The sequence below is a fragment of the Ochotona princeps genome, chromosome 22 (assembly GCF_030435755.1).
Source record: "Ochotona princeps isolate mOchPri1 chromosome 22, mOchPri1.hap1, whole genome shotgun sequence".
In the NCBI taxonomy this organism is placed as follows: Eukaryota; Metazoa; Chordata; class Mammalia; order Lagomorpha; family Ochotonidae; genus Ochotona; species Ochotona princeps.
In genome coordinates this window covers 19,681,135-19,708,304 of record NC_080853.1, presented here as the reverse complement: position 1 = coordinate 19,708,304, position 27,170 = coordinate 19,681,135, and the positions used below count along the sequence as shown (strand labels likewise).

The window sequence follows — 27,170 nt, the reverse complement described above, 5'->3', positions numbered from 1 at the left end:
CATGAGAGGGAGGTGGTCCACCGTGGCCAGCTCCCATGTTCCAGGTGCCCACTGCTTTCAGGCTGCTCTAGAAGATCTAGAACAACTTCAGTCTGCAAAGGCACAAAAGAAGAGCTTTTCAGTCAGGCAGACCCTCACCGAGAAAAGGGGTGGAGCAACCCCCCACACACACACTTTTCCCGGCACAGGGGGGCCAGCAGGGCTGCTGGTGTGATGGCCCAAGGCCGACCGGAAGGTGGGCAAATGGGCTGAAGGCTGCTGGAGTCCCTCCCGCTGCGACCGCCGGCCGGCATCCCTAGGGACGCGCGCTGGACGCTCCCACGCTGGGCTGAGCAGGACATTCCCACGCAGCTTTGGCCTTGAGGGCTGGAGGGGCGGGGTCGGGGGCTGGAGCCTCAAGGGGCCCTTGTGGGCGGTCCTGCTGCCCTCGCCAGGCAGAGCCAGGTTGGGCTGCTACTGCCGCTAGCCGCCCGCGGAGGTGAGTGGGGTGGCCTCGTGGGATGGCTGGGACCCCTGCCCTTGCTGACCTGCACGCTGTCCCAATCGCGAAGGAGGAAGAGTAGGGGGCTTCCAGTGTCAGAGCTGAGCGTGCTTCCCTGCGCTTGTCCCCTGTCTGCTTGGGAGGGGAGGGTATGGGGGGAATTCTCCCCCAAATTCAGCACTCCTCTTCATCTCCCCACTTGTGAGGTTCTCCCATCCCCAGAAGCGATGGGATCCCTTTCTTTTCCCAGATATGAGGGGAGGGCGCTCCTCTCACTTGTCACACTGGAGGAGCTCCCACTTTTTCTCCGCTGCGTGGAGGCCCCTGTCCCTGGTGTGACCCACCTTGGTCCCCGTCCTCTAAAGCCCTCCCCGCTCCACAGAATGGCAGACCCTGAGACTGCTCTGGGGGTGAGGATGGACGCTGGGCCCAGCCGGCAGCCTCCCAGGCCTCCCCCCAGCCAGAGGGCCCTGCTGCACGTAGGCAGCCAATTAGGGAGGAAGGGGGAGCCGACCATCTGCCCAGATGGCCCTGGAGGGAAGGCAGCCTGGCAACCTACTCCCTCCCCACCTGGACTTCCCGCTCCCACTTCAGTGCAGAGGGCCTGGTCCCCAGCCTATCCCAGTTCAGCTTGCTCAGACTTTGCCCTGGACTTGGGCCTCCTCCCACTCTTTAGATGGTGAACTGAGGTCCCGGAGGGGGCTCCATGTACCCCCTGGGGACATCAGACTAAGCTAGAAGAGTCAGAGGCAGGAGGGTGACTTGAAACCCTGGGAATCCATGCTCCTGCCCCAGCTCAGATCCCCCCTCCCATCACAGCAGTGAATGAGGGTCCCCCAGCCCTGGAGTGAGGTGGCGAGGTGGTCCCCCAGCCCTGGAGGGAGCCGGAGGTGGCGGCAGGATTCATCCATGCTTCCTATCTCTGCTTCCCCACCAGATGCTCTCTCGAATTGCCTGGAGCTGGGGGCCATGGAGAATGGCAGGACCTAGCATACGAAGCGCTCACAGTCCAGGAAATGCAGGTGAAATGAGGAACCCCCTCTCCGTGCCCATCTTCCCAACCAGCCCCTGAGTGACAGGCTGCCGTAGCCTGCAGCTTGCTGCTCTGCATCCTGGGGTGCACCCACACGTGGCTCCTGAGCAGAGCTGCACCAAAAAGCACAGCCCATGGGGTGAGTCAGGCCCTCCCTCCTGTCCCAGGCTCCCTTGGGGATTAGCCCTGAAACCTCAGGTCCCTGAGACCTTGGGGATCCTGATGCCAGTGGGGGAGCGGGGGAAGCTGCAGAATTGCACCCTGCCAGTCAAGTAGCAGGAGGGCCTCCCTGGCTTCGGGGGACCGCAGAGGTGTTCTGTCCTGAGCTCTCACTATCTGCCTCAGGGTCCACACAGGCCTCACAACTACCACATGATGTGGCCACTGTGCTTTCTCCATTTCTCAGATCAACAAACTGAGGCCCCAGGTTGAGCTATCAGAGGAGCCGGCGCTGCTTGCCCAGGGCGGTTTCCAACACTGAGGTGGTGCCAAGGCCTCCTGGGGCACCTCTCTCTGTAGCTATGGCAGGCTTCATGGGGTCCTCCTTGGTGCCTAGTCTCACTCTGAGCACCCTGGACAGCCACTGGACACCCAGGGCGCCTAGCCATTAAGGAAGCTTCCAGATGTGCATGTGAGTGGCAGAGAAACTCCTCTTGATCAGTGTGGATTTTTGAGCAACTGCTGTGGGTAGGACACTTTGCAAAGTCTTCTGAGTGTGTCTGCTTGCATTTTCATTTATTTAGTTTATTTGAAGGAAGTAGAGCCACCTGGCTGATAGTTAGAGCTCTCCATCAGCTGGCTGACTCCCCAGACACCTGCAAGAGCCGTGGATGGACTCCATCCGGGGCTCCCATGTGGGCAGTGCAGACCCAAGTGCTTGAGTCATTACCTGCTGGCTCCCAGGATGCAATCAGCAGAGAGATGCAGTTGGGAGTGGAGCTAGGGCCTGGTGTTGTGGCTTAGCAGGTAACGTCCTTGCCTGTGAGACCCACATTCCAAAGAGACTGAAGTCCCGGCTGGTCCACTGCGAATCCAGTTTCCTGCTGATGGCCTGGACAGAGTAGCAGAAGATAGCCCAAGTGCTTGTGGCCGCTGCCACCCATGCAGGAGACCTGGGTGAAGCTCCTGGCTTCAGCCTGGCTCAGCAGCCATGGCCCATGCAGCCACCTGGGGAGTGAACCAGCAGATGGCAGACCTCTGTCTCTCTCCCTGTAACTCTTGAGTTTCTGGCACGGTGGCGTGGCCTAGCGGCTAAAGTCCTCACCTTGAACACCCCGGGATCCCATATGGGCGCCGGTTCTAATCCCGGCAGCTCCACTTCCCATCCAGCTCCCTGCTTGTGGCCTGGGAAAAGCAGTGGAGGACGGCCCAAAGCTTTGGGACCCTGCACCCGTGTGGGAGACCCGGAAGAGGTTCCTGGTTCCTGGTTCCTGGTTCCTGGCTTCGGATCTGCGCGTTGCGCTCGGAAGATCTTCCTCTCTGTATATCTGACTTTGTAATAAAAATAAATAAATCTTAAAAAAGATTTACTTATTTTATTGGAAAGACAGATATACAGACAGAAGGTATATATATGGGAAGTGGAGCAGCTGGGATACTAACCAGTGCCCATATGCGATCCTGGCAAATGCAAGGTGAGGACTTTAGCCATTAGGCTACCATGCCAGGCCCAATGAATATGTATTTTTACAAGAGTGGAGCTGGATCCAACCGTGCATGCTCCTGGATCCTATATGGGTGTTGCTTTGTGTCCTGTCTGCTCCACTTCCCATCCAGCTCCCTGCTGGTGGCCTGGGAAAACAGCGGCCCAAACTGGTGGCCCAAAGCCTTGGGACCCTGCATTCACATCGGAGACCCAGAAGAAGCTTCTGGTTCCTGGCTTCAGATGGACTCAGTTCTGGCTGCTGTGGCCACTTGGGGAGGGAACCAGTGGGTGGAAAGATCTTTTTCTCTCTGTAAATGTGACTTTCCAATAAAAATGATAAAGAAATAAATAAACAGTGGAGCTAGGCTCTGGACTCTGATATGGGGCACAGGTGCCCCATTAAGCATGCTGACCTCCATGTCAAACATGTGACACAAATGACAGCCTAGACTCCGCTCCCTCCCTTGTGCCCACAGCCCGCAGTGAGGGAAAGATGCCCCCCTACACCAACTGCTATGCCCAGCGCTCCTACCCCATGCCCGACGAGCCCTTCTGCACCGAGCTCAGCGCCGAGCAGCAAGCCCTGAAGGAGAAGGAGAAGGGCAGCTGGAGCCAGCTCAGTCCCGCCGAGAAGGTGGCCTGTATGTCGTGGTGGTGGGAGGGGAGAGTGGGCTCAGGGCTGACTTCGAAAGGAAGGACTTGACAAGGAGAAGGCCCCTGAGATACCCCGAGACCCCCTTTCTCATGCACACACACACACACATCTGGATGCACCCCTGGCAGGTGAAGTGAATTCATTCTTTCATCCACTCGAATTGTGCACAGCCTGGTGCCTGCTGCTGCTGCTGCCGCTGGGGACACCCAGTACCCCACCCCAACCCCTGACGTCCACACTGCCCTCAGGGTGCCCCAGTCCAGGGCAGGGAACCTCTGTCATTGGAATGCAGGGTGAAATGGCCAGGGGAAGGTGTGTTCCAGACGCTGGAATCCTGGTGGGCCTCCCAGAGGAGGGTACACTTCAGCTGGCCTTGAAGAAGATGCACTCGGCCCTGTACTGGGAACAGAGCGGGAAAGGGAGTCAGTGGCAGAATGTGGGTATGTGGGTAAGAGTGGGGGGGCGGTCCTGGCATCGCTGAGTTACTCATTTAAATTTTGAGAGTGGGGAGTGCTCCCATTTGTGGGCTCACTCCCTGAAGGTCCTCAGCCAACAGTGAGGGCTGGGGTGGCTAAGTGAGAGCTGGGATTGCAACCCCAGTTCTCCCACTTGAGCAGCAGGAGCCCAGTTGCTTTTTCTGCTGTGGCCTGCCTCCCCTGATGCCCAGGAAGCTGGGATCAGGAGCTACAGGTGGAAAGTGGTCCTGGGTGAGACCACGGGACCTGCGTGGGCAGCCTAACCCCTTGGTCCAACACCTGCTTCAGGTGACACTTTGAAAACATGAGAGGCGAGCCTAGGAGTTAAGATCCAGGTGAGTCGCAGTGTCTGGGTTCGAGGACTGGCTCTAACTGCACCTCAGGCTGCTTGCTGTTTCCCAGGATTAACACCATCAAGAAGACAGGGCCAGGAGCCAGAGGCAGGCGTCGAACCCAGGCACCGCACACACCTGAACTACTGGGTCAGATGCCAGTCCCAAAGGCCTCTCTCTCCGGAGTCACACTCCGCACTGCTCCCACCATGTTTCTGCACAGCTTTGGCCACTGACACCTTCCCCAGCCCCTAGATCCCAGCCCATCTTATTGGCCCAAGATTGTTAAGCCATCCTCTACTGCTTTCTCAGGCCATAAGCAAGCAGTTGGATGGGAAGTGGAGCAGGTGGGACACGAACTGGCACCCATATGAATGCCTGTGCCACAGAGTAAAGCATTAGCCTGTTGTGTCAACTCGCCAGCCCTCACACAGCCTTTCAAATAAATAAACCTTAAGAAAAAAAAGAAAGAAAGAAAGAAAAGAAACAGAAGAAAGAAAAAACTCCTCTAGGTCCTCAGCATTTGTGGCAGGCAGGGGCAGAGGTGCGGGTCCGAGGTGCCAGCCACACCTGAGGTGCCTCCCCGCCGCCTGCCCTCCCAGTGTACCGGCTGCAGTTCAACGAGACGTTCGCAGAGATGAACCGCCGCTCCAACGAGTGGAAGACGGTGATGGGCTGCGTCTTCTTCTTCTCGGGCTTCACGGGCCTGGTGATCTGGTGGCAGCGAGTGTACGGTGAGTGCCCCACTGCCCCCGGCCGGGTATGCCCCAGGGAATGGGCACTGCCACTTATCTGAAGGTCTTTACGAGGCCCAGGGGAGGGGCAGAACGGAGGGCAGAGTGTGAGCTGCTGGCTTGAGTGCAGGGAGACTACCTCTCTGAATGTGTTTTCTGTCTGTAATTTGGGAAGAACATCTTATGGTTCTTGTGATAACAGAGAGCTGTGGGCTCCCCAGTCATGAGGGATGGTACCGAGGGCTGGGTTGTGTCTGAATTGCTTCAGCTGCTGAGTCCGCTGCCTGACAATCCATGGAAAGGCTTCCGTCTGGATTCATGGGGCCACTGCCCCAGCTGCTGTCCTCACGCCTGTGTTCAGCCGAAGAGATGCGTGCCTCCCTAGGGTCCAGAAGTACTCACAAACTATCAGCTAGGAATAGCTGCAAAGGGGCCAGCGCTGTGGTGTAGTGAGTTAAGGCGCTGCCAACAATGCCGGCCTTCCGCATGGGTACTCGCTTAGTCCTGGCTGCTCTGCTTCCCATCCAGCTGCCTGCGAGTGCACTTGGAAAAGCAGTGGAGAACAGCCCAAGTACTGAGGTTAATGTGCCCACATCCTGGCTTTGGCCCTGCTCAGCCCTGGCTGCTGTGGCCCACTTGGGGAATGAGTCAGCGAGTCAGCAGACAGAATATCTCTGTCTCTCACTCTTTTTAAAAAAATGATTTTTATTGGAGTGGCATATTTACAAAGAGAACGAGAGACAGAAAAATCTTCCATCTGCTGATTCACCCCCCAAGTGGCCACAGTGGCCAGGGCTGTGCCGGTCCGAAGCCAGGAACCAGGAACCTCTTCCAGGTCTCCCACGTGGGTGCAGGGTCCCAAGGCTTTGGGCCATTCTCTACTGCTTTCCCAGGCCACAAGCAGGGAGCTGGATGGGAAGTGGAGCTGCCGGGATTAGAACTGGCACCCATATGCGATCCTGGTGCTTGCATGTAGAGGATTAGCCAGTTAAGCCACCATGTCGGGCCCCATATCTCTGCCTTTTAAATGAATAATACATCTTAAAATCTTTTTCTAGCTCCAAGCAAAGCTAGAACATATAGTCTGTAGCTGAATAGTCTCCCATCCAACTGAACTTTTCATTTCTTTTACTTGCGAGGCAGAGGGACACAGGCAGGCAGACAGACATGGGCCATCTGCTGGTTTATGCCCCAGATAGCCACCACAGACAGGGCTTGGCCACTCCCAAGCCAGGAGCTTCGTCCTAATCGCCCATGTGGGTGCAGGGACCCCAGTGTTTGGGTCATCCTCCACTGCTTTTCAAAGTGCATTAGCAGGGAGCTGGACGGGAGGTGGAACATCCAGGACCCGCACAAGGCACCAGGCATGGAATGGGGCTGCTCAGAGCCAAAGACCTCCCCTCCCTCCCCTGCCAGCCGAACTTAATCAACTCAGAGAGTGGTTCTTACGGTGCCACTCTTGGATCAAAAGTCGCTCCTGCAGATTCTCTGTCCCCGCTCCGGATTGCGGAATCAGAACCCCTGGGAGGACGCCCGTCAGTCGTTGGGTCCTGCAGGTGCTGGACGCCGGCTCAACCCGGGGCGCGCGCGGCGGCGGAGCTCTGCTGCCCTCTTCTGGCGTCTTCTGCAAGCGCAGTGGGAATTCCGGGGCGAGCAGGGAGAGGGAGCCCCAAGGGGAAGCGCTGGGCATGTGACAGGAGCCCCCTGCAGACTGGTCTCCTCGTGCCCATCTCCCGCGAAGGAAAGTACCAGGGATGGAGGCGAGTCCGGGCAGGCCGAGTCAGCCTTGGCAGGTAGCCAGGGAGTGAGTCCCAACAGGGCCTTCCCTGATGTTCACATAAAGTTTTGTTGTTGTTTTATTAAGTCAAAAATAATTTTATTTTCACTAGAAAGGGAAAGAGATCGAGAGTCTATTGGCTTATGGTTCATTCTCCAAATGCTTGCCCTAGCCAGAGCTGGGCCAGGCTGAAGCCAGGGGCCAGTGGCTTCATCCAGGTCTCCCATGTGGGTGCAGGGGCCCAAGCCCTTGGCCACCCTCTGCTGTTTCTCCAGGTGCATTAGCAGGGAGCTGGATGGGAAGCAAGTAGAGCAGCCAGGGCTGGAACTGGCACTCCAGTGTGGGATGCTGATGTCACGAGGCGGCTCTCCCCACTGAACCAAGGTGGAGGCTGCAGCGGTTTCAAGGGCCCACTTTGCAAAGCCCTTCCCCCAGGCCCTTGTCACTGTCCTTGCTGCAGTGGGGACTTCGTATCTGCTCACACCTGCCAGTGGCTTTCTCTGCACTAACCCCACCCGTCCGCCAGCCCCCTGGGGCCGGCGCCTGGTTCAGACAGGGAGATGGAGAGGCAATGCTTGTTGCTGGGGGTCCCACAAACAGGGAACTATCGAGGTTGGGATTTGGGTCTGGGCTATCTTCAAATCCGTGCTTCTGTTACCACTGGCCATGGAAGGAGGCGAGCAAATGGAGGCACAGAATGGGGATGCACTTTGGCCCAGCTCCCGGGGTGTCCAAGGCTCTGTTGGCATCAGAACCAGGTCAGAGGTCAGTGCTGTGGTATAATAGGTGAAGCTGTCCCTTGTGACACCAGCATCCCATAGGAGATTCCCGGCAGCTCCACTTCCCATCCAGCTCCCTGCTTGCGGCCTGGGAAAGCAGCGAGGACAGCCCAAAGCCTTGGGACCCTGCACCCGCGTGAGAGACAGAACGAAGCTTCTTGCTCCTGGCTTCGGACTGGCTCAGCTCTCTGGTCATTGTGGCCAGTTGGGGAGTGAACCAACAGATGACTCTGTCTCTCCTTGTCACTGTACCTTTCAAAATCAATCATTCAACCTTTGAAAGAAAATGAAAAGAACTGAGAAGCCCCTGGGTGATGCCTTTGGAGAGTGTGGTGGGCCTGGGCGGGGCGTGGGGCGCTGCTGGGCAGGGTGTGGGTGCTGTTTGTAGGGTGTGGGGTGCTGCTATGCAGGGCGTGGGGTGCTGCTGGGTGGGGCGTGGCTGGGCGTGGGGTGGCTCCTGAGCAGCCGCCATCCTAACCCCCGTCCGGCCCACAGTGTTCCCTGAGAAGCCCATCACACTGACGGACGAACGCAAGGCCCAGCAGCTGCAGCGCATCCTGGACATGAAGGGCAACCCGGTGCAGGGCCTGGCCTCGCGCTGGGACTATGAGAAGAAGCAATGGAAGAAGTGACCGCCCGCGACTGGCTTGCAACCTCTGGGGGTAGGGGGACTTCCTCTGCAGCCCTAACTGTCCCCGCTCCAAAAATTAAAAACCAATAAGGCCCACCTGTTCTAGTCTGCTTTTAACCCCCTGCTTCAGTCTTCATCAGGCACCTCCAGCAGCTGAAGGACAAGAACAAGCCACCTTCCAGGGTTTGGAGCCCTGCTACTCCAGGAGGGCTTCCTGGAGGAGTCTGCCTGTGTGCAGCTGAGCCTAAGGTGGGGTTAGGGAAGGCAGGGAGGAGAAGGGAGGTCATTCCAGCTGGAGGATGTGACCTGGGCCAGGGCAAAGACACTCCTTTACTCAGCCAGCGCAGGAAGCACCTACCGAGGCAGGTGGGGTGTGTGTGTGTGTTGAAAGGCAGGTCTGCCACTGGTGAGTGCCACGAAGAAACAAAACCAGACCCAGAGCACTAGGTGGACTGAAGGTGGCAGGTGGGGACCTTGGAGGAGGTGGAACTCCAGGAACTGGCCCCGTGCCAAACAGGGTGCAAGCACCTGAGCGGGCTGGCCCAGCCTGGCTCCGGCTTGTGACTGGCATGTGACGGGCAGGGCAGCTGTGGGGGAGGGGCTGGGGCAGAGAACAGGTTACACAGTGCCTCTGCGAGGGGGGGGGGGAGTGTTTTCTAATATTGTTTTTTAAAATCTTTTTTTTTTTTTAAGATTTATTTATTTTATTACAAAGTCAGATATACAGAGAGGAAGATCCTCCGTCCAATTATTCACTCCCCAAGTGACCGCAACGGCTGGTGCTGTGCCGATTCAGAGCCAGGAACCAGGAACCTCTTCCAGGTCTCCCACGCGGGTGCAGGGTCCCAAAGCTTTGGGCCGTCCTCCACTGCTTTCCCAGGCCACAAGCAGGGAGCTGGATGGGAAGTGGAGCTGCTGGGATCAGAACCGGCACCCATATGGGATCCCGGGGTGTCCAAGGCGAGGACTTTAGCCACTACGCCACGCTGCCGGGCCCTGTTTTTTAAAATCTTAAAAAAAGCTAATTTTATTTGAAAGATTTACTGAGATAGCTAGCTTCCATCCATTGGTTTACTCTCCAAATGGCTGCAATGGCCAGAGCTGAGCCGATTAGAAGCTAGGAGCCAGGAGCTTTTTCCAGGTTTCCCACATGGATGCAGGGTCTCAAGGCCTTGGCAGCTGGAGGGGAAGTGGAGCAGCCAAACATGAACCAGCACCCACAGGGGCTGCCAGCACTGTTGGCTGAGGATTAGGCTACTATGCCACCACACAAAATTTAAAATTGACCTGTGAAAACTTGGTAATGTGGACATACGAATTTGACAAGAATTCCCAAGTCCGTTTATAATGAAATTATTCAAGCTAATTATTCATGTGTGAACCTGTGAAATGAGGTGGCATAAATAATTGAAGAGGGAATAAATATGCCTGGAATTCTAACAGTAGTGAATGAATATTCACTAAAAATAAGACGTGCACTTATTTAGGTCATACATGTTTGTGGCTATTTTTACAAAAAGATTTATTTCTATTTGGAATGCAGACTTACAGAGAGAAAGAAAGAGCTAGAGAGAGATCTTCCACCCACTAGTTGCCTTCCCAAATGGCCACAGCAGCTGGAGCTGGGCAGATCTGAAGCCAAGAGCTTCTTCCAGGTCCGCCATAGGGGTGCAGGGTCCCAAGGATGTGGTCCGTCCTCCTGTTTTCCCAGGTCACAAGTAGGGAGAAAGCTGGATCAGAAATGGAGCAGCCAGGACACAAACCAGTGGCCATACGGAACACTAGCACCTCAGGTGGAGGATTAGCTTGCTAGGCCCCTGTTGCTGTTAGTGAAGAAAAATAATTTTTTGCTATTTTTTCTGTGTGGCAGATGCTGTCATGGTGGACATCATGTAATGAACTTGATCATGATGTACGCTGCTGCTCTTTCTGCAAGATTTGCTAATTAAAAAAAAATAAGCATAAGCAAAACAATTACTATCTTAAAGGGCCATAGGATTTAAGACTAAATAAGGGAAAGCTGTTAATCCTCAGCTTGCATCAAGCACTCTCCACATTTTGAGCTCTTTTTTTTAGCTCTAATATATATCCATTTATGTAAAATAAAGGGAGGAGGAGAGAAGAAAAGGGGACAAGATATTTGCGTATCTGGATTTGCCTGTGTGTGAGAAGTCCTTTCTGGAAGCATATGGAGAACCCCGGGTGGGAACTCGGGTAGGAACAGGAGCCAGAAACATCAGAGCATGGGTGGGCTGGAGGCTGGACCTTCCAAGTGCCCGGAAGAGCTGCGCAAGCTCTGAGCCCGCACCCAAGGGTTGGCAGTGTAGAGACGTCATTCCGGGAGTAGGTGGGGCTGCCGACAGAGCAGGCAGAGGTCGCGGCGCTGAGCCAGAGCCGCCTGGCCAGGGAGGGGCTTTCGAGTCGCATCCGTGGCCGCCAGGGGGCAGTCAAGGCCGCCAGTGGACACGGGCGGGGCGGCTGGCAAGGGGCGGTGCCCGCCTGCAGGCCCGGCCCCCAGGGGAGCCCACGCCCCAGCCTGGGTGACCGCTGGGCTGGTCCGCACCGGCTTCAGGCCGCAGCCACGTGCACCTCCACCCGATGCGGGGTTCATCCTGCCCGCGCGCTGGCATCCAGCCTTCTCCCATCCCACCAAGGCTCTCTCCGGCTGGACAAACCTGAGCTGTGAGCTGGGCACGCATGTGCCCCATTTTGTAGAGGGCCAGGTGACCCATCCTATGTCACAACCTCAGCAGTGGGGAGTTTGGTTACCTCCCTGGCCTGCGTGCCTTGAAACTCCAGCGGGAACTAAACCACGGCCTCCCTACTGGCCCGGGGGTTTCTAACCTGCAAGCTCTCAGCATAGCCAGACTTCTAGGGGCGGCTCACCACTGTCTCTGGCCCTCAGGATCAGTTCAGTCCTCTCAGCTCACCCTGGACAGCATCCCCTTGACCCAGGGGCCCTTCCACCTTCAGCTATGGCCACGCCTGTTTCCTCTGCCATAGCCAGGCCCTGCTCACCCTGTGCACCTGCCTTCCCAGATTCCCCTTCTCTTCTGTGCTCATGTCACTTCCTCCAGGGAGTCCTCCCTGAATGCAGATCGGCTCAAGTTCCCCACTAATGCTGCTGACACACTGTGCACCCCCCGAGTGGCCCTCACCTCAGACACGGGCTTAACCTCAATAATGGCCCCTCCACTGCAAGTGAACCAGAGAATTGGAGACATTTTCTCTGCCTTTCGTATAAATTGACATAAAAAATGTTTCCTGCAGTCTGACCCCTTTCATTTCCTACACTAACAAGTCCTTTGTGTCTCGCCAGATATTGCAGTGGTGTCCTCTGCTTGTCCTGTCTGCATGCTGCCCTGCAGGAGCCAGAGCCCAGCCTGGCAGAGCACACTCGGAAAGCAGTTTGCCGCCTGGCTGTGTGACTGGCTCCTGAGGGCGGGGACGGGGTGGATCCTGTCCCTGTGCAAGCCCAGTGCCCAGTAGGTACTCAGGAAAAACCACCCAGGGTCCAGGTGCAGAAACCCTAAGCCCTTGTCCATGGCCCTTCCCCAACCCCTGGGCAGCCAAGCTGAGCCAGGACAGTGACTGGTTCTCCAGTGGCCTCTGCCAGCCGAGCTATCCCTCCACGCCTCTCTCTCTCTCTCACACACACACACATGAGCCGAGGCCCTTTGTTCACTTAGTCAACACAGTTTATTACTGAACTGCACTTTCACCTTCACACAGACTATTTCAAAGAGCTGGAACAAGTTGGAGAGGGGGTGGGCTGGGGGAGGGACAGGTGCCCCTCAGGAGCCTGGACCCCTGGGCTGGCGTCTGCAACCCAGGGAGGGTGGGGTGGGGTGGGGGAGCATCAGGCCGGCCAATCTCCGGGCAGCAGCTCTCCACGTGCACACGCACAGCAAGCCAGCAGCTCCGCACACATAAATACAGACACGCTTAACAAAAATAGTCTATCATCTTCACAAGGAATAAAAACTAGTCTCGGATATGTACAGCAGAGAGCCCAGGTGGCCAGGGCAGAGCAGAGGAGAGAAGGCCCAAAGGGCTCCTGGCCAGGCCACTGGGACCCTGGCAGCCAGCTGCCCAGGCTGGGTCGGGGTGGGCACAGGTTGGCCAGGCCAGGCAGTTCTAGGCCCTGCAGCCACCCCGCCTGAGCCCAGGCTCTCATACGGCCCTTCCTGCCTGAGGTAGGGAAGACCCGAGGCTCCCCCAGCTGTTCCTGCCAGCTCCCCTTCCCCTCCAGGCAGAGGCCCCTGCAGCCCCAGAGCCCCAGGCAGCAGGCGGGGCAAGGATGCTGCCAGGGGCTCATCTCCTTGCAGAAGTGAGGCAGCTGAGGCCAGACCTAGCTCTGGGGCATCCATCCCGGGCCTAGTTGGTCCCTCAGTCATGGTCATGGGAGCCAGGGGAGGGGACGGGACTGCAGTGATGCCAAACTGCGAGGGTTCCCCTAAGCTTTGGCATGGGGTGCTTCCTGCAGCTAGAGCCCCCTCCCTCCCCTGGGAGCTGGCGAGAACATTCAGCCTGGGAGTGGGGCCTCCAGCCATGCCAAGGTGGGGAGGGAGTCCTGGTCCTCACTCGTCTGCAGCAGCCTGAATCCCTAACTAGTGGCCTCTAAAGGGGTCTGGGGAGTGTGGAAGAGGGGAGGTCCAGGGCAAGATGGAGAATGATTAACTCAGAGGCCATGAACATCAAAACAAAGGCAACCTAGTTTCTCTAGGGAAGCAATTCAGCAATCTTTCAGGCTCCCTGGCAGGTTAGCACTTGCTGAGGCTGAGCGGAAGGGAAGGGTCAACCCTGTGGGCTACCAGCCACAACTCCCCCCACCTCTGCACCATGTACCTGCCGGCTTCCACTGGGCAGTTCTGGGGGAATTCTGAGGTGTGTGTGGGAGGAGGTGGCTCTCACAGAAGCGTGGTAGAGTCTAGAGAACTAACTGCAGGGGACCAGGTACAGGCCCAGCCCTGGGATGGGGGCGGGCACGGGCTGCGTGTAGTGGTTCTCTGGGTGGCGATGGGGGCTGGGCGGAGGGATGTGGTGGGAGCAGGGCAGGGGCAGGCCAGTGACTGGGTGGTCATTTCCGACTGAAGAGCGAGCCCAGCAGAACCACGCCTGCCAGGGTCATGCCCGTCAAGAACCAGCGGTTGAAGCGCTCCTGGCCCTTGCGGCTCTCGGCTGCTGCATTGTTGCCATACAGCTCCACGAACGTGTCCTGTGAGGAGAGAGAGGGGAACACCTGTCAGTCTGCAGACTGCAAAATGGAGGACGCTTGCACAGTGCCCTGGGTGCCACCCGTATCCCTTGGCTAGACAAAGGGTAAGGGCTGTCCTGTTTTGAGCCCCAGCTGCAAATGACCAACCCATGACCCAACCCACGTCACTGCTGGGAAAACAGGTGCAGAGGGGACAGTTTCCTTTGAGGTCCCGCAGCCAGGGAGCAGCCTGGCTCCAGAATGGAGAAGGAGCTGCGCAGAGAATGGACAGGAGGCCAGGTAGCCGGTGAGGAACGTAGGGCGCAAGGCAAGGGCCAGGGCGGGTATGACCTGGAAGCCACCGAAGAGCTTGGGGCTGCGTCCGAACACATGGCAGAGGCATCTGGCCTCCACCTTTCCGTGACAGAGGGCGGGACAAGGGACAGGAGTGAAACGGCAGAATGGTCAGGACCAGAGCAGGTCATAGGACTTTCAGTTTCTCCCTAGGGTGACAGCGTGTGACCTGGCCCAGCACGTCAGTGGGTGGAAGGGCAGACCAGAGGGCAGGGCAGGGAGGGCAGCACGGACGCAGACTGTGACCTCGCCTGGGGGATCCCTGAGGATCTGGCAGGATCCCTGCACCCAGGGCGCATGACCCCAGGAGGGTAGCACATGACTTGGGCAGGGAGTAGCCTGCCTATGCAGGTAGGCACAGCACCCTTTCAGGAGTGAGCCTCGCAACCCATGTGTCCTTTTATGCTCCCAACAAAGCTGCCATGTGAGCTGTGTCCCCCTACCTCCAACAAGACCAGGCACTTGGGCATTAGGGATGAAGATCACCTAGCTTCAGTGGGGGAACCAGAATCCTGTGTGGGACGGAGGTACCCCTGTGTGCCCCAGAGCCCTTCCAGGTGCCCGGTGTGGTAGTGCACCACATTAAACCTCCACCTGTGACTCCAACACCCCATAGCAGAGTGCCGATTAGAGTCCCAAATGTTCTGCTTCCGATCCAGTTCCCTGCTAACATGCCTGGGAAGGCATCAGAAAACTATCCAAGTACCTAGGGCCCTGCCATTCCTGTGGGAGACACAGATGCAGCTCCTGGCTCCCAGCCTTGGCCGGGTCTAGCCCTGGCTGTGTGGGTATTTGGGGAGTGAACCACTGGATGAAACATCTCTCTCTCTGTCACTCTTCCTTCCAAATAAATAACATTTTGCTGTTAATAATAATAATAATAAAAGAGCTGCCCCCATCCCTGGGGCCACACTTCCACTTTGCCCCAGCTTTCACCTGCCAGCTGGCTCAGTCGTGGTATCTAGCCAGTCCCACTTCCAATCTTGATGAGCCCTCGGTCCACGCTCCAAAGATTTTCTCCTCCTTTTTTTTTTTTTTAAAGATTTATTTATTTTTATTTGAAAGGCAGATATACAGAGAAGAGGAGAGACAGAGAAGAAGATCTTCCCTCCAATGGTTCACTTTCCAAGCGGCTGCAACCGCTAGAGCTGAACCAATTCGAAGCCAGGAGCCAGGAGCTTCCTCTGGGTCTCCCACATGGGTGCAAGATCCCAAGGTTTTGGGCCATCCTCAACTGTTTTCCCAGGGCACAAGCAGGGAACTGGATGGGAAGCGGGGTTGTTGGGATTAGAAGTGGTGCCCATATGGGATCTTGATGTGTTCAAGGTGAGAACTTTAACCGCCAAGCTACTGTCCCAGGCCCCTCCTTCTTTTTTAAAGATTTATTTGAAAGGTAGAGCTACCTGGAGAAAATTTCCCATCTGCTGGTTCACTTCCCAAATGGTCACAACAGCTGGGTTGGCCTAGGCCAAAGTCAAGAACTAGGAGCTTCTCCTGGGTCTCCCATGTAAGTGGCAGGGACCCAGGCAGCTGAGCCATCCCCCGCTGCTCTCCCAGGCCACCAGAAGAGAGCTGGATTGGAAGTGGAGTAGCTAGGACTCAAACTCATTCTCACATGAGATACAGGTGTCACAGGTGGGGGCCAATCTTGCTCAGCCCTAACGCCAGCCCCTGAGCTGCAGACCTGACTGTTCCTGGCATAATTCATTCAAGTCACACTGACCTCCTGGCAGTTCCTCCAACATCTGCTTGCCATCCCTACTGCCTGAGGCCTTTGACTCACCCTCCCTCCCTGCTTCGCCACTGCTTAAATGGCATGTCTTTAGAGAGGCTTGCCTACCACCTTATGTCGAACGGTGCCTACGTCCACCCCTTCCACACACGCCTTCCCCTTGCTTTGGGCTTCTACTCACAACTTGACCTAGCCGGTTCTGACTGGCTTCCCCTGGGATTTGGCTACTGTGTGTCTGGATGAGGGCAGAGTCCCTGCACAGCCAGTGCTGATCACAGGATCTGACATGGCTGGGGTCAATGGTCATGTGCCATACAACATGCTGGTCCATGACAGGTGCTGTGGTTCCACTCAGCTCCACAGGAGCTCAGAACACCCAGCGCCTAGCAATGCTGCAGTGGATGAATGGCTGTTGGTGGGGATGCTGGCATGAACAGACTGGTTGCACTGCCTGGGACCCGGGGCAAGTGTCCAGCCTTGTGGTCGCATTAGCAACCTGGGTTTCATTCCTGGCTCTAGCTCCCAGTGCAGACCCTGGTAGGAAGTGGCGATGGCTCAAGGAACTGGGTTCCTGTCATGCACACGAAATGAGCTCCTGTCAGTTCCTGCCTTTGGCAGGAGCTCATCCCAGCCACGGTGGGCATCTGGATGACTGCACCTGCATTTGGAAACTCCCTCTCACAAATGACTGCATTTTGAAAAGTACAGCACCCACACAATATGTAGCACTTACTTGACAGTAACAAATGACTTACTGGGGAGCATATGTGCTATTCTTTTAACCATTGTTTTACAGTAAATACCTCCTGCTTATTAATAAAGAGAATGCTGTATGCAAAACAGTGTGCCATGTTACACTGGCAACAGCTTCGGACACGTTCTCCACATGCCTCATTGCATCATTTCTCTTGCACTAATACCACAAAGGCTTGTGTAAGCCCTCTGCTGTTTGCACAACCACCAAGCTGCCCAGTGGCACATTTCTCAGAATGTGCGCGCTGCAGTGATGCTGGTCAGGACACTAGCAGAACAAACACAAGCCTGCTTGCCACACGCCAGGCGCTGCTCCCTCCATGCGAATGGCCAGTTAAAGACGTGAGCCCAATGCAGAGATGATGTAACTGAGGTAAAACAGGGGACACCCAGTCCACGGCATGGCAAGGTAGGATCACACTGCGGGACTGCCTGGCCTCACAGTGAGTGCAGCGAGGCCTCTGGGACAGGGACCACAGTCCGTGGTGGCGAAGAGGGAGAAGAGGCAGTGGTGGGCAGTCACATGCCTCCCTCCATCCGGGCCCGTCCCTGCTGGGCGTCTTGGTTGACATGGAAATTCTTATGGCAGCAGGTTTAATGGCTTTGCCCCAAGCCAAGGGCATCCAGGTGAGGTCACTTATCCATGACAGGGGAGTGTATCAGACTGTGGGAAACAGAATGGAGGCCTCAATCCCAAGGGGCAGAATGTCCCACAAACGACCAGGGACACTGGGGCCATAGCCAAAGTGGGACGGGCCAGGCTCTCATGATGGGAACTTTCCTGAAGCTGCGGACTGGCAGCTGCAGGAAACTTTGGGCTGTGGGGCTGCGCTGGAGTAAACAGGCCCTGTCCCCACAGAGCACAAAGCATTTACTGTCCAGGGTGGAGGGGCCCCTGTTCCCTGAGGGCCTTGCCCGCCCAGAGAGCCTGACTCCCCTCCCTAGGAGTGCCTTCTCTGGGCAGGGGAGGTGGGCTTCCACAGGGTGTGGGTCCTGGGAATTGCTTTTGCAGCGAGTGCACAAGCAGCCAGGGCGTGCTGCTCCAGGGCGGGGGCTGGAGAGGCGGTGGCTGGCGTGGGTATATTTAGTCCATGGTTCACACGACACATTTGGAAACAAATACAGCCATTTTCTCAGTGAGGGCTGCTTGGGATAAACAAATAGGATCGCAGCACAGCCAGCTCTGGACCAGCAGAGAGAAGCCCCTGTTGCTTAGGCCCTAGCCCCCACCCTCCCATGCAGCCAGCTCTTGCCTCATGGACAGGAGGGCACAGGGAAGAAAGGGTGGACTATGGGAGGTCTCCAGGGAACCCAGGCCCTGGGCTTCAGTTGGAGCATGAAGGGGGGTGGGACAGGTCAGCCTGGCCAGGCCTGCTGCCCACGCCAGTTCTCCAGACTGATGTGGGGCAGAGTCTACACTGGGAACTCAGTCTCCTGATGTGGGCCCAGGAGAGGCCCCCCTGGGGGTCACTGGTGATTCCTCCTCTGACGTCTCGGTGCCTCTCAGTCCTGGGCACACACTCCTGAGGGCTCTGTGCTTGCAGACTGGTCGTCCTTGCCACATCTCTTTCTGGCCCCTCCCTACACTCCCCTCTTTCCTGTTCATCCCTTCTTTGTCCCTGGTAGGAACATATCCCTGGTGCTTCCAGGACCATGGTGCCTAGCACACACACTCATGGAGCACCCACTGTGTTCCATGTTCGGCACTGGAAATACAGTGACCAGGGCTGCCTGGTGCTGCATTCTTGTGTTTCCAGTGGCAGTGGGGTCACCTCCCCTGGGGTGAAGTGACAGACTCTCTACCATGGGCACAGAAAGAACTTTGTAAAGAGAACCAGTACAGCTGTGCTGTGCTACTTTAATTTCCTGGGATGCCAATCAGGACAAAAGTGGCTAAAAGGACTCCTGGAGGGGATGGCAAGAAGAAACAAAAGGTTCAGAGACATGGTCCTGGTAGGAACCGGAGTGAGCACAGTACAAGGAAGCAAGACTCCAGCAGAAACGGGTTTGGAAGAGAATTAAGTCATGTGGAGGTGACAAGACAGTAGAGATTTCTCTCTGGCAGCCGCCACCTGAATGACAAGGTGGAGGCAAGCAATGGGAAGATTGAAAAGCTCTTAGGTGAGAAGCACGTGCAAAGGCCCTGTGGCTGGAAAGAGTGTCCTTGATGAGGCCCTCTGTGCCAGATGCCCTGCTGGGTGTGAGGACTGCAAGAATGAAGCCTGAGCAGGTGTGAAACCTGCCCCGCTCACACAGGTGCAGACAACCTCTGGCTGTATCTCTGCCCACAGGCAAATAACCTGTGGCCACCTGCACCCCGGCATGACAATGAAGTCAGGCCAAAGGTTGGCAGGTTGAGAGGAAGGGCCCAAGGCCCAGGGACCACACACACGGCTGGGGGCCAAAGAACAGCCCCTGACTGGCCAGTTCTCATCCCTCTCCTCTCTCACCTCCCACATTTCTTCTCGGCAGTGTGACTGAGCAGGCGTCTCCTATGTGCTCCATGCTGTCCTCACTACAATAAATAAATAAATTCACAAGGTAATAATGGCTCCCATGGTAGCTGCCCTTCACTGCTATTTGAATGTCTTACCTGTTCTAGGAATCCTGATTCTTTTAGGCCATGATCCCGAGTTTTTGTTTGTTTGTTTTTAATGTTTATTTGAAGCCAGTGCTGAGATGTGGTGGGTAAAGCTGCCACCTTTGGTTCCAGTCCTGGCTGCTCCACTTCTGAGTCAGCTCCCTGCTGAGGTGCCTGGGACAGCAGCAGAGAATGGCCCAGGTGCTTGGACCCTGCACCCACATAGGAGACCCGGAAGAGAGCCCAGCTTCAGACACTGCAGTCATTTGGGGAGTGAACCAGCAGACAGAAAATTGATCTGGGTCTGTAACACTGTCTTGGACATAAGTAAATTAATTTTGAGAGAACGATAGTTAAACATGTTGGTTCACTCCCCAAATCTGGAGTTGGGCTAGATCCAGTCAGGAGTCTCTTCCAGGTATCCCACGTGGGTACAGGGAGCTGGACTGAAAGTGGGAACTGATGGAACTCCAATTGGCATCCATACAGGATGCAGGACTTTGGGTGATGGCTACCTGCAGTGCCACGACAGCAGCCCCCATACTCACATACAGCCATGCTTACTTAAGGTTGTCGTTTGTGTTGTCTCCCCCATAAGCCTGTGTGGTCCTGTCAGCTCTACCTCTAGAATCTGGTGCGATACCCAAACACAGCAGGCACCAGCCTAAAGTAGTGTCTTAGATGAACAAATGAATGCTTTCAGTTAATCAATCTGACAGATGTGTGAGTGCAGCCTCCAGAGCCTACCCCAGACCCCTGTCTAGGAAGTGCTGGGGCCGGGACTAGTTTGAGTTCGGGCCTCTCTTGCTCATCTTGGCCACCTCTACCCTGTGTTGCTGTTACCCACTACCCACACAGCTGACACAGCCGAGTTCTCACTATCACACGGTCAGCGTGTGACTGGGTCAGGTTGCCCACATAGACCGTCTGGCTCCAACATCCATGCTCCTGATCTTAACGCAGTATTCTGCTCAGTTCCAGAAGGCCAGCACCTCTCCACTCCCCCTCATGGGCCAGGCAGGTGCCCGCCTGTCCCTGGCGGAAGTCCTTATCTTAGGTCCATGTGAATGAGGGCTTGGATACACTGAGACCAGGACAACTGCATATGTGGGGAAACTGGTTTCAAGACCCAGCATGGTGGGCAGGAAACCCCATAAACCAGCCAGGGCTATGGTCGTGGGGCCTTCTAGGGGTGGGGTGGGGAAGTGACCCTGAGGGCACCAGCTGAATGAACTGGCTCTGGCCTCAGCCAGCTGAGGGGAACTGGGTACCACAGGAAGAGGAAGTGACAAAAACCAGGAAGGAAAGTGAAATCCTGTGTCTCAGCTTCAGTGGAGGGCAGGCCCGTGCAGACAGGCCCTTCCTTCCTCCCACTGCCTCAGGAGGGCTGAGGCCCACCGCTTCCTTCCTGCTGGTTATTCCAGGAAGAGGTAGGTGGAGGAGAGAAAGGGGCTCCCAGCAGCCAGGACAAGAGCCAGGGCCCTTGGGATGGGTCCTCCCCTGCCAGTGGCACGGCTGGGCATAAGCAGGCTGCAGCACTGCAAAGCAGCTCTCTGCTCTGGCCTCAGTTTCCCCGAGGGAGAGGCTGCAAAGTGGCTGCTGTGTAGACAAACAACAGTGCAGACAAGCCCCGGGAGGTAGCAGGAAGGGGGTGGGGGAAAGTGGAGGCCTTATCACGCTCTTGGCAGGAGCTGGGGCTGGAAGAAGGAGGTTTGTGGTTGGATTCCACTTCCGCCGGCTCCCCCTGGGGAGCTGTTGGGCTCGGAGATGTGGGCAATAGGAGAGAGGCAAGGCCTGGATGCAGGCTGCTGGCGGGGCGGAGGTGGGTGGGTAGTGGGCTAGGAGGGGGGTGGCCACGGTCAACAATATGGCGAGGACCTCCGCTGGCCCTTGGCCTGCCGGGTCTGTTTTTCCGGCAGGGATGGTGAGATGGGGGAGTGCCGGAAGCCAGGTGAGGGCGGCGCACTGGAGAGTAGGGTCCCTGCCATTGGTGTTTTGGGGACTGTCTGGAGGCTGTGAGGTGTCCACACAGCCAACTTGATGTTCCTCTTCCTCAGCTTGGGGAGGCCCCTCAGCTGCCAGCCTTGGCGCCCCTCCCCCCACCATCAGTTCTAAGAAGTGCAGCCTGACAGCTGTGTAGCTCAGTTCTTAGAAAAGGAAGTGGTTGTGCCGGTGGGAGATAACACCTCCTTGGCTGGGCTGGGGACTGGAGAAAGCTGTCGGCAGTGGAAGTGTGCCTCTGTTGCCCCGGCTCTGGCCTGGGGTTTAGGCATGTGGGCACAGGAAGGAAGAACCTTCATGGGGAGCAGAGATGCTCACGTCTGCTCAACATGTGGCTGATGCATAACACGGATGGAGCCTGGAGCTGAGCAGTTCACAGGCAGCGGCGGGGAAGGGGCCCATTCAATCCTCACAGTCACCCTGGCTGCTGAGGGTGGTCGCTACTCCCGGGTCACAGACAAGAAAGGAGGGGCACAGAGCCATACAACTACTGAGGGGCAGCCTTGGGGCTGGAACGCCGGCCACCAGGCCCCACAGCCCTGGCATTCAACCCGAGTTCCTGAGCAGCCGCTTTGTGCTCGCACGCATCCATCGTGAGGACTGGGAGGCCTCCTCATCTCAAACCTCTCTCGTCCCATCCCTGGGGACCCTATTCTCAAATAGGCAGATAGCCGTGGCCCTCTGGTACCCCAGTGTCAGAAACTCTAGGCCTTACCCACCCAACCATCCATGTGACACTCATGCCTAACACTCCCATTTCGCAGATGGGACTCAGAAAGGTACAAGGCCCAGGCCAGGCCACACAGCACACACAGGATTTCACAGGCACATTTGGGTGTTCTTGGATGGGGTTCCTTCCTTTGAGGTAGAGTGTTTCATGTTGGAACAGCCCCACCAGAAAACATGTCCCTTGTCAGGAGCCAAAGCCGCTCCGTCTCCCCCAACCGGTTGCCCCTGTTCTCAATCATTCTCGACCTCTCCTCTCTGTTGTTCTCAGGCAATCCTGAGTCAAGAGCTGTTGCCCAGGGCAGGAGGGATGGGCAGCTCTGCTGGCAGCCTTGGGCCGGTCTTGCTCCTCTCCTCATATGTAAATGGAGATGCTATCTGGATGGGAACAAAGTCACCTCATATTTCTCTACCTAGCTGAGTGGCCAGAACACAGAGTGGGCAGGTAACTAAGAAATCTTTTAAAAACATTATATTTGAAACGTAGAGAGACAGAGAGGGATCTCTTCAAGCGCCCACAAACCAGGGCTAAGCAGAGCCAACACCAGCAGGCTGCAACCAAGTCACCTGAGTGGCAGGAAGCCAAGGACATGAGCCATCGTCTGCTGTCCTCCAGTCACACTAGCAGAAAGCTGGATCAGAAACAGGGGAGCAGGGCTCAAACCAGGCACTCCAAGCAGCACCTTAACCGCTGCACTAAACACCTGCCCTATCAACGCATCTTGTAGATCAAGATGTTGAACTCTGAACTTCATAAAATGGGATGAAAATGATCTCATTTCTTTTCTTTTTTTTAAAGATTTATTTATTAAAAAAAAAAAGATTTATTTTTATTGCAAAGTCAGACACACAGAGAGAAGAGACAGAGAGGAAGATCTTCCATCCAATGATTCACTCCCCAAGTGAACACAACGGCTAGTGCTGCGTCGATCCGAAACGAGGAGCCAGGAACCTCCTCCAGGTCTCCCACGCTGGTGCACGGTCCCAAGGCTTTGGGCCATCCTCAACTGCCTTCCCAGGCCACAAGCAGGGAGCTGGATGGGAAGTGGAGCCGCTGGGACTAGAACTGGAGCCTATATGGGATCCCAGCGCTTTCAAAGCAAGGACTTTAGCCTCTAGGCCACAGCACTGGGCCCAAATGATCTTATTTCAAAAAGAATCCAACAGCAACACACATACATCCCTGAGAGCTCTGCATGGCACACAGTAAGCGAAGTTAACGTCAGCCATTCTTCAGCTCACTTCCTCCCCAACCTCGCTGGGAGGCAGCTTGTAGGTCCAGGCAGCTGGGCGTGGTCCTGGGCCTTCAACACACAGGAGGGAGGGCAGGGACTTGTGGGATGGCTGTAGAAAAGGATCTCTACTGTGCTGAGACAACAGGCCAAAGGGATTGGGGGAATAACCCAACACAAGTAGGACCTACCCTCTCCCTCAAACTGAGCTTCCTTCCAGAGTTTTTGCCTCCAAACGCTTGCTCTAGGGTCCCAAGCATCTTCTCCCTCGTCCTTCTCACTGAGACCACGGCCCCTCCTGCCTGGTACTGCCCAGTGCCGGTCACTGAGGAGCTAACGGCCGTGGCCAGTCAGGGCAGGAGGGTTCTGCACCCCAGCTCGGGGCCTGGGGGATGGAAGCACCTTACACAGGTGGCTACCTGGCTGCTCTCTCTGGAGCACCTATAATACCCAGAAAGTTGGTGCCTATGGTGAGAAGCAGTGTTCTGGAGCAGAACGCCTTATGGCCACCGAAGGGTCTGCTCCCCTCCACTCCTGCAGGATTACAGGGGAGGAGGGCTGGGAGCATGCCTGTGACCCAAGGCAAACTCCTGCCCTGTGTCCTCCACCTCTTCACCCCCAGCCCCTGCACTGCGTTAACTAGTCCAGACAAGTCCTGGATATTTTCAGCCACCTTTATCTGATCGGAAATGTTTGGAATTCCACAGCAGAAGCCACCAGCCCTGGAGGATTTGGGGGTGGGAGCAAATCCCCACAACACCCTGGCTTCCCCCCTTATGTGAATGTTCACCTCTTCCCCCCCTGTAACCCAAGACTCTGAGTGAGTGCTCCTACAGGACTGCATTTTCTACATTCCGGTTTCTTGGCTGCCTTCCTTTCCATCTCGTTGCAGTGCTCCCCTCACTCCAACCTTGGCTACCAAGGTGCCAGGAGGGCTGCAGGGCTGGGACTGCAGCTGCCACGAAGTGGGGCTGGTCCTCCAGTCAAGACCCAGAGCTCTGGGAAGTTGCACAGGCTACGATGTTGGGAAGCAGCCCGCCATCCCAGATGATGTCGCTGGGCACTGTCCAGCACTCCTCGGTGAAAGGGTGTGCGGGTCACTGTGGTGTCGGGTTCCATTATTTTTCTGAATGTGGTGGGGGGACACAGAGGCTAAGAGCAGCCCCCTGCCTCCACAGCAACAGGGCAGAACCTCACCCCAGGTCTCCTGATCCCTGAGTTACCACAGAGTGGTTTCCAAACCCAGCGTCAAAGCAGGACCACCTGTCCGCTGAGCCTGGGAAGACCCCTGGGTTCCTGAGCCCCTTGTTCTGGTGTGTTCACAGGTCCAGGAGCAGATGAAATGGTGCTCATTTCTGCTGCTGTCGCCAAAGTCTGCAAGTAGGTGTTGTCCCTACTTTATCAACATGAAAACAGACTCAAGTGACAAAATTTTCCCTGGGGTACGCTGGTCACCAGGGAGGGTAGGGTGTCTGACCGCTGAGCATGCTGACTTTGCGGGGGATGGAAAAAGAGGAAGCGAAGGACTTCACTGGGGGTTTCCTTCCTTTATCCTTCCACCTACCAATACTTCGGCTGCTCTAAGCTCAGCTCCTGCTCCTGTAGCCCCGTTTGGCCAAGCCAACACGTGCAGAGAGCGCTCCCCCTCTCCCAGACACGCTTTGGAAATGTGTGAGTTTTGTAAAACAGAACAGGATGTCTTTGTGAACCAGGCTGACCTGTATAGCTGCAGAAAGGCCCAGAGAAGCTGCTTGGCCCAGTTCTGGATCTACACCAAATCTTTACTAGTGGACACCGTGCAAGGCACTGAGGGTAAAGCAGTGCATCTATGAAGCAGTGGGAAGACAGGCCACAAGAAACCTGACGGTGATGACTGTTACAAAGAATACGTGCAATAAAGGAGACAGAGAATCGGACGAAGAGAGCAGGATTAGAATCTGGCCTGGGAAAACGGTTCCAGGAGGTGATTTTTGGTCAGGAAGCACACACTGCAAGGACACGGAGAGAAAAAACACCGGTGCAGCTGAGGCTGACTGCCAGGTGGGGGAGCCGGGCAGGCAGTGATGTGGGCTGCAGTGATGCAGCTTCCCAGGGTCAGGCTGCACACCCAGGGCCTTCTAAGACTTGGGCTTGCCTGGTGAGACACTGCAGGGTTCTCCGCCAGGGATGGACGCCATCTGACCTTGGTTTTCACAGGGTCCTCTGATGGCTGTGTAGACACCTCTGGTGATAATGATGGAGGCAAGAGTCTAGAGAAAAGCTGATACGGGGATCTAGGAGAAACATAACGGTAGCCTGGCCATGACTCCAGGGAAGCTGAACACAGGCTGCCAGGTCCAGAACTCAGTCTAAGAATGGAGCTGAGGGAAGCAGGTGCTTCGAGTTTGCTTGGCTGTTAAAGGAACCCACATCCCATGGCGGGGAGCCTTGTTTGATTCCTGACTCTACCTTCCCACTAATGCAGACTCTGCGAGGCTCAAGGGAACATGTAAGAAGACCTGGGGAGGCTGGTGCACTGTGGCATAGTAGGCTAGGCCTCTACCTGTGGCACCAGCATCTCACAGGGGTTTCAGTTTGTATCCTGGCTACTCCACTTCTGATTCAACTCCCTGCTACCGTGCCTGGGAAAAGAGCAGAGGAGAGCCCAGGTCCTTGGGAGATCCGGAAGAAGTCCCTGGCTCTCAGCTGCAGATCAGTCCAGTTCTGACTGCTGTGGCCATTTGGGGAGTGAATCAGTGGATGGAAGATCTTCCTCTGTCTTCTCTCTATATAACTGACTTTCCAATAAAAATAAATAAATCTTAAAAAAAAAAAAAAAGACTTGCATCCCTGCCATTCATGTGGATGGAGTTCTGAATTCTGCATTTGGCCTGGCCCAGCCTTATACAGTTTTTACTTTGTGTTTCTGCCTTTCAAACAAATAAGAGCAGAGGAAAGGATTTACTGATGCATGGCTCATGGACTGGAAGCTGCTGTCTCTCTGTCCTGTCCCAACCATAAAGGCAAAGCGGAGGGTCATGAGGGTATTTCCCTAGAATGCTAACGATGAAGAAAGGGACAGACTGTTTCTGTTGTAATGGAGACAGAAGGCCGTTTGCTCACCAGGTCCCAAAGGGTGGATGGCAGGAGGAAGAACATGGCGGGAATGAGTCAGGCAGAGAGGCACGACGGGCTGGGAATGTGCCCAGCCTGCAACAATCCTGCTCGTGGTGCACACACCACCTGACGGGCAGGTGGAGAGGGTCACGGAGCAGCAGGGCTCAGGTGCGAGGAATACAGGGAGAGAACAGCCCAGGCAGCGGGTGCTCACTGACTGATGGAGGCGATGCCAGGAGGCCAGGATGTACGCAATCACTTCCCATGGGAGCCTTTCCAGATCAGCAGAGGGAGGCCTGTCCATGGGACACCCTCGTGCAACCCCTTCTGCTTCTATTCTATCCTGGGCTGAGTCTCAAGTTCCTCTTGTGTGTGAGCAGATCTGAAGCCTGCGGCCACTGACGTACAAGTTTAGAGCTGGAAGCAAGCACTGATCCCTCTGGCCTACACTGCCACGATTCTAGTCATCACTACTTTTTTTTATTCATGTTGTTATTATTATTATTTTTTAAAGATTTATTTTATTTTTATTACAAAGTCAGATGTACTGAGAGGAGGAGAGATAGAGAGAAGTGGAGCTGCCGGGATTAGAACCAGCAGCCATATGGGATCAAGGCGAGGACCTCAGCCACTAGGCCACGCTGCCGAGCCCTATTATTATTTTTTTAATTATCTTATTTTGATTGGAGTCAGATGTATAGAGAGGAGTAGAGACAGAGAGAAAGATCTTCCGTGCGATGATTCACTCCTCCAAGTGACTGCAACAGCCAGAGCTGAGCCAATCTGAAGCCAGGAGCCTGGAGCCTCCTCCAGGTCTCCCACACGGATGCAGGGTCCCAAGGCTTTGGGCTGTCCTCAATTGCTTTCCCAGGCCACAAGCAGGGACTGGATGGGAAGTGGGGCTGCCACAACATGTGCAAGACAAGGAACTTAACTGCCAGGCCACTGAGCTGGC

The 27,170-nt window shown here is 55.9% G+C and overlaps 2 protein-coding genes across 4 annotated transcripts in view; one reads left to right on the top strand and one right to left on the bottom strand.

Moving 5' to 3' along the window:
- The first annotated feature begins 349 nt into the window (after nucleotides 1-349).
- On the top strand, nucleotides 350-8,648 carry LOC101526158 (cytochrome c oxidase subunit 4 isoform 2, mitochondrial). The gene is made up of 5 exons (XM_058679386.1): nucleotides 350-478; nucleotides 1,419-1,503; nucleotides 3,636-3,800; nucleotides 5,225-5,356; nucleotides 8,408-8,648. Exons 2-5 carry the CDS (start codon nucleotides 1,419-1,421, stop codon nucleotides 8,542-8,544), a joined length of 519 nt encoding a protein of 172 aa, XP_058535369.1. The 5' UTR covers nucleotides 350-478; the 3' UTR covers nucleotides 8,545-8,648.
- A 3,752-nt stretch (nucleotides 8,649-12,400) lies between these two features.
- Nucleotides 12,401-27,170, bottom strand: part of BCL2L1 (BCL2 like 1) — a 60,388-nt gene continuing 45,618 nt past the window's right edge. For all 3 annotated transcript variants that reach the window (XM_058679384.1, XM_058679385.1, XM_058679383.1), the window contains exon 3: nucleotides 12,401-13,761. In XM_058679384.1, coding sequence (XP_058535367.1) covers nucleotides 13,624-13,761 — 138 coding nt within the window. In that variant the 3' untranslated portion in view covers nucleotides 12,401-13,623. The remainder of the gene's footprint in view (nucleotides 13,762-27,170) is intronic.

Excerpts from the sequence above, each read along its gene's own strand:
- LOC101526158 (XM_058679386.1), top strand. The coding sequence starts at position 1,419 with ATGCTCTCTCGAATTGCCTGGAGCTGGGGGCCATGGAGAATGGCAGGA. Across the intron at positions 1,504-3,635 it reads TCACAGTCCAGGAAATGCAG|CCCGCAGTGAGGGAAAGATG; the intron begins GTGAAATGAGGA and ends TTGTGCCCACAG. Across the intron at positions 3,801-5,224 it reads TCCCGCCGAGAAGGTGGCCT|TGTACCGGCTGCAGTTCAAC; the intron begins GTATGTCGTGGT and ends CTGCCCTCCCAG.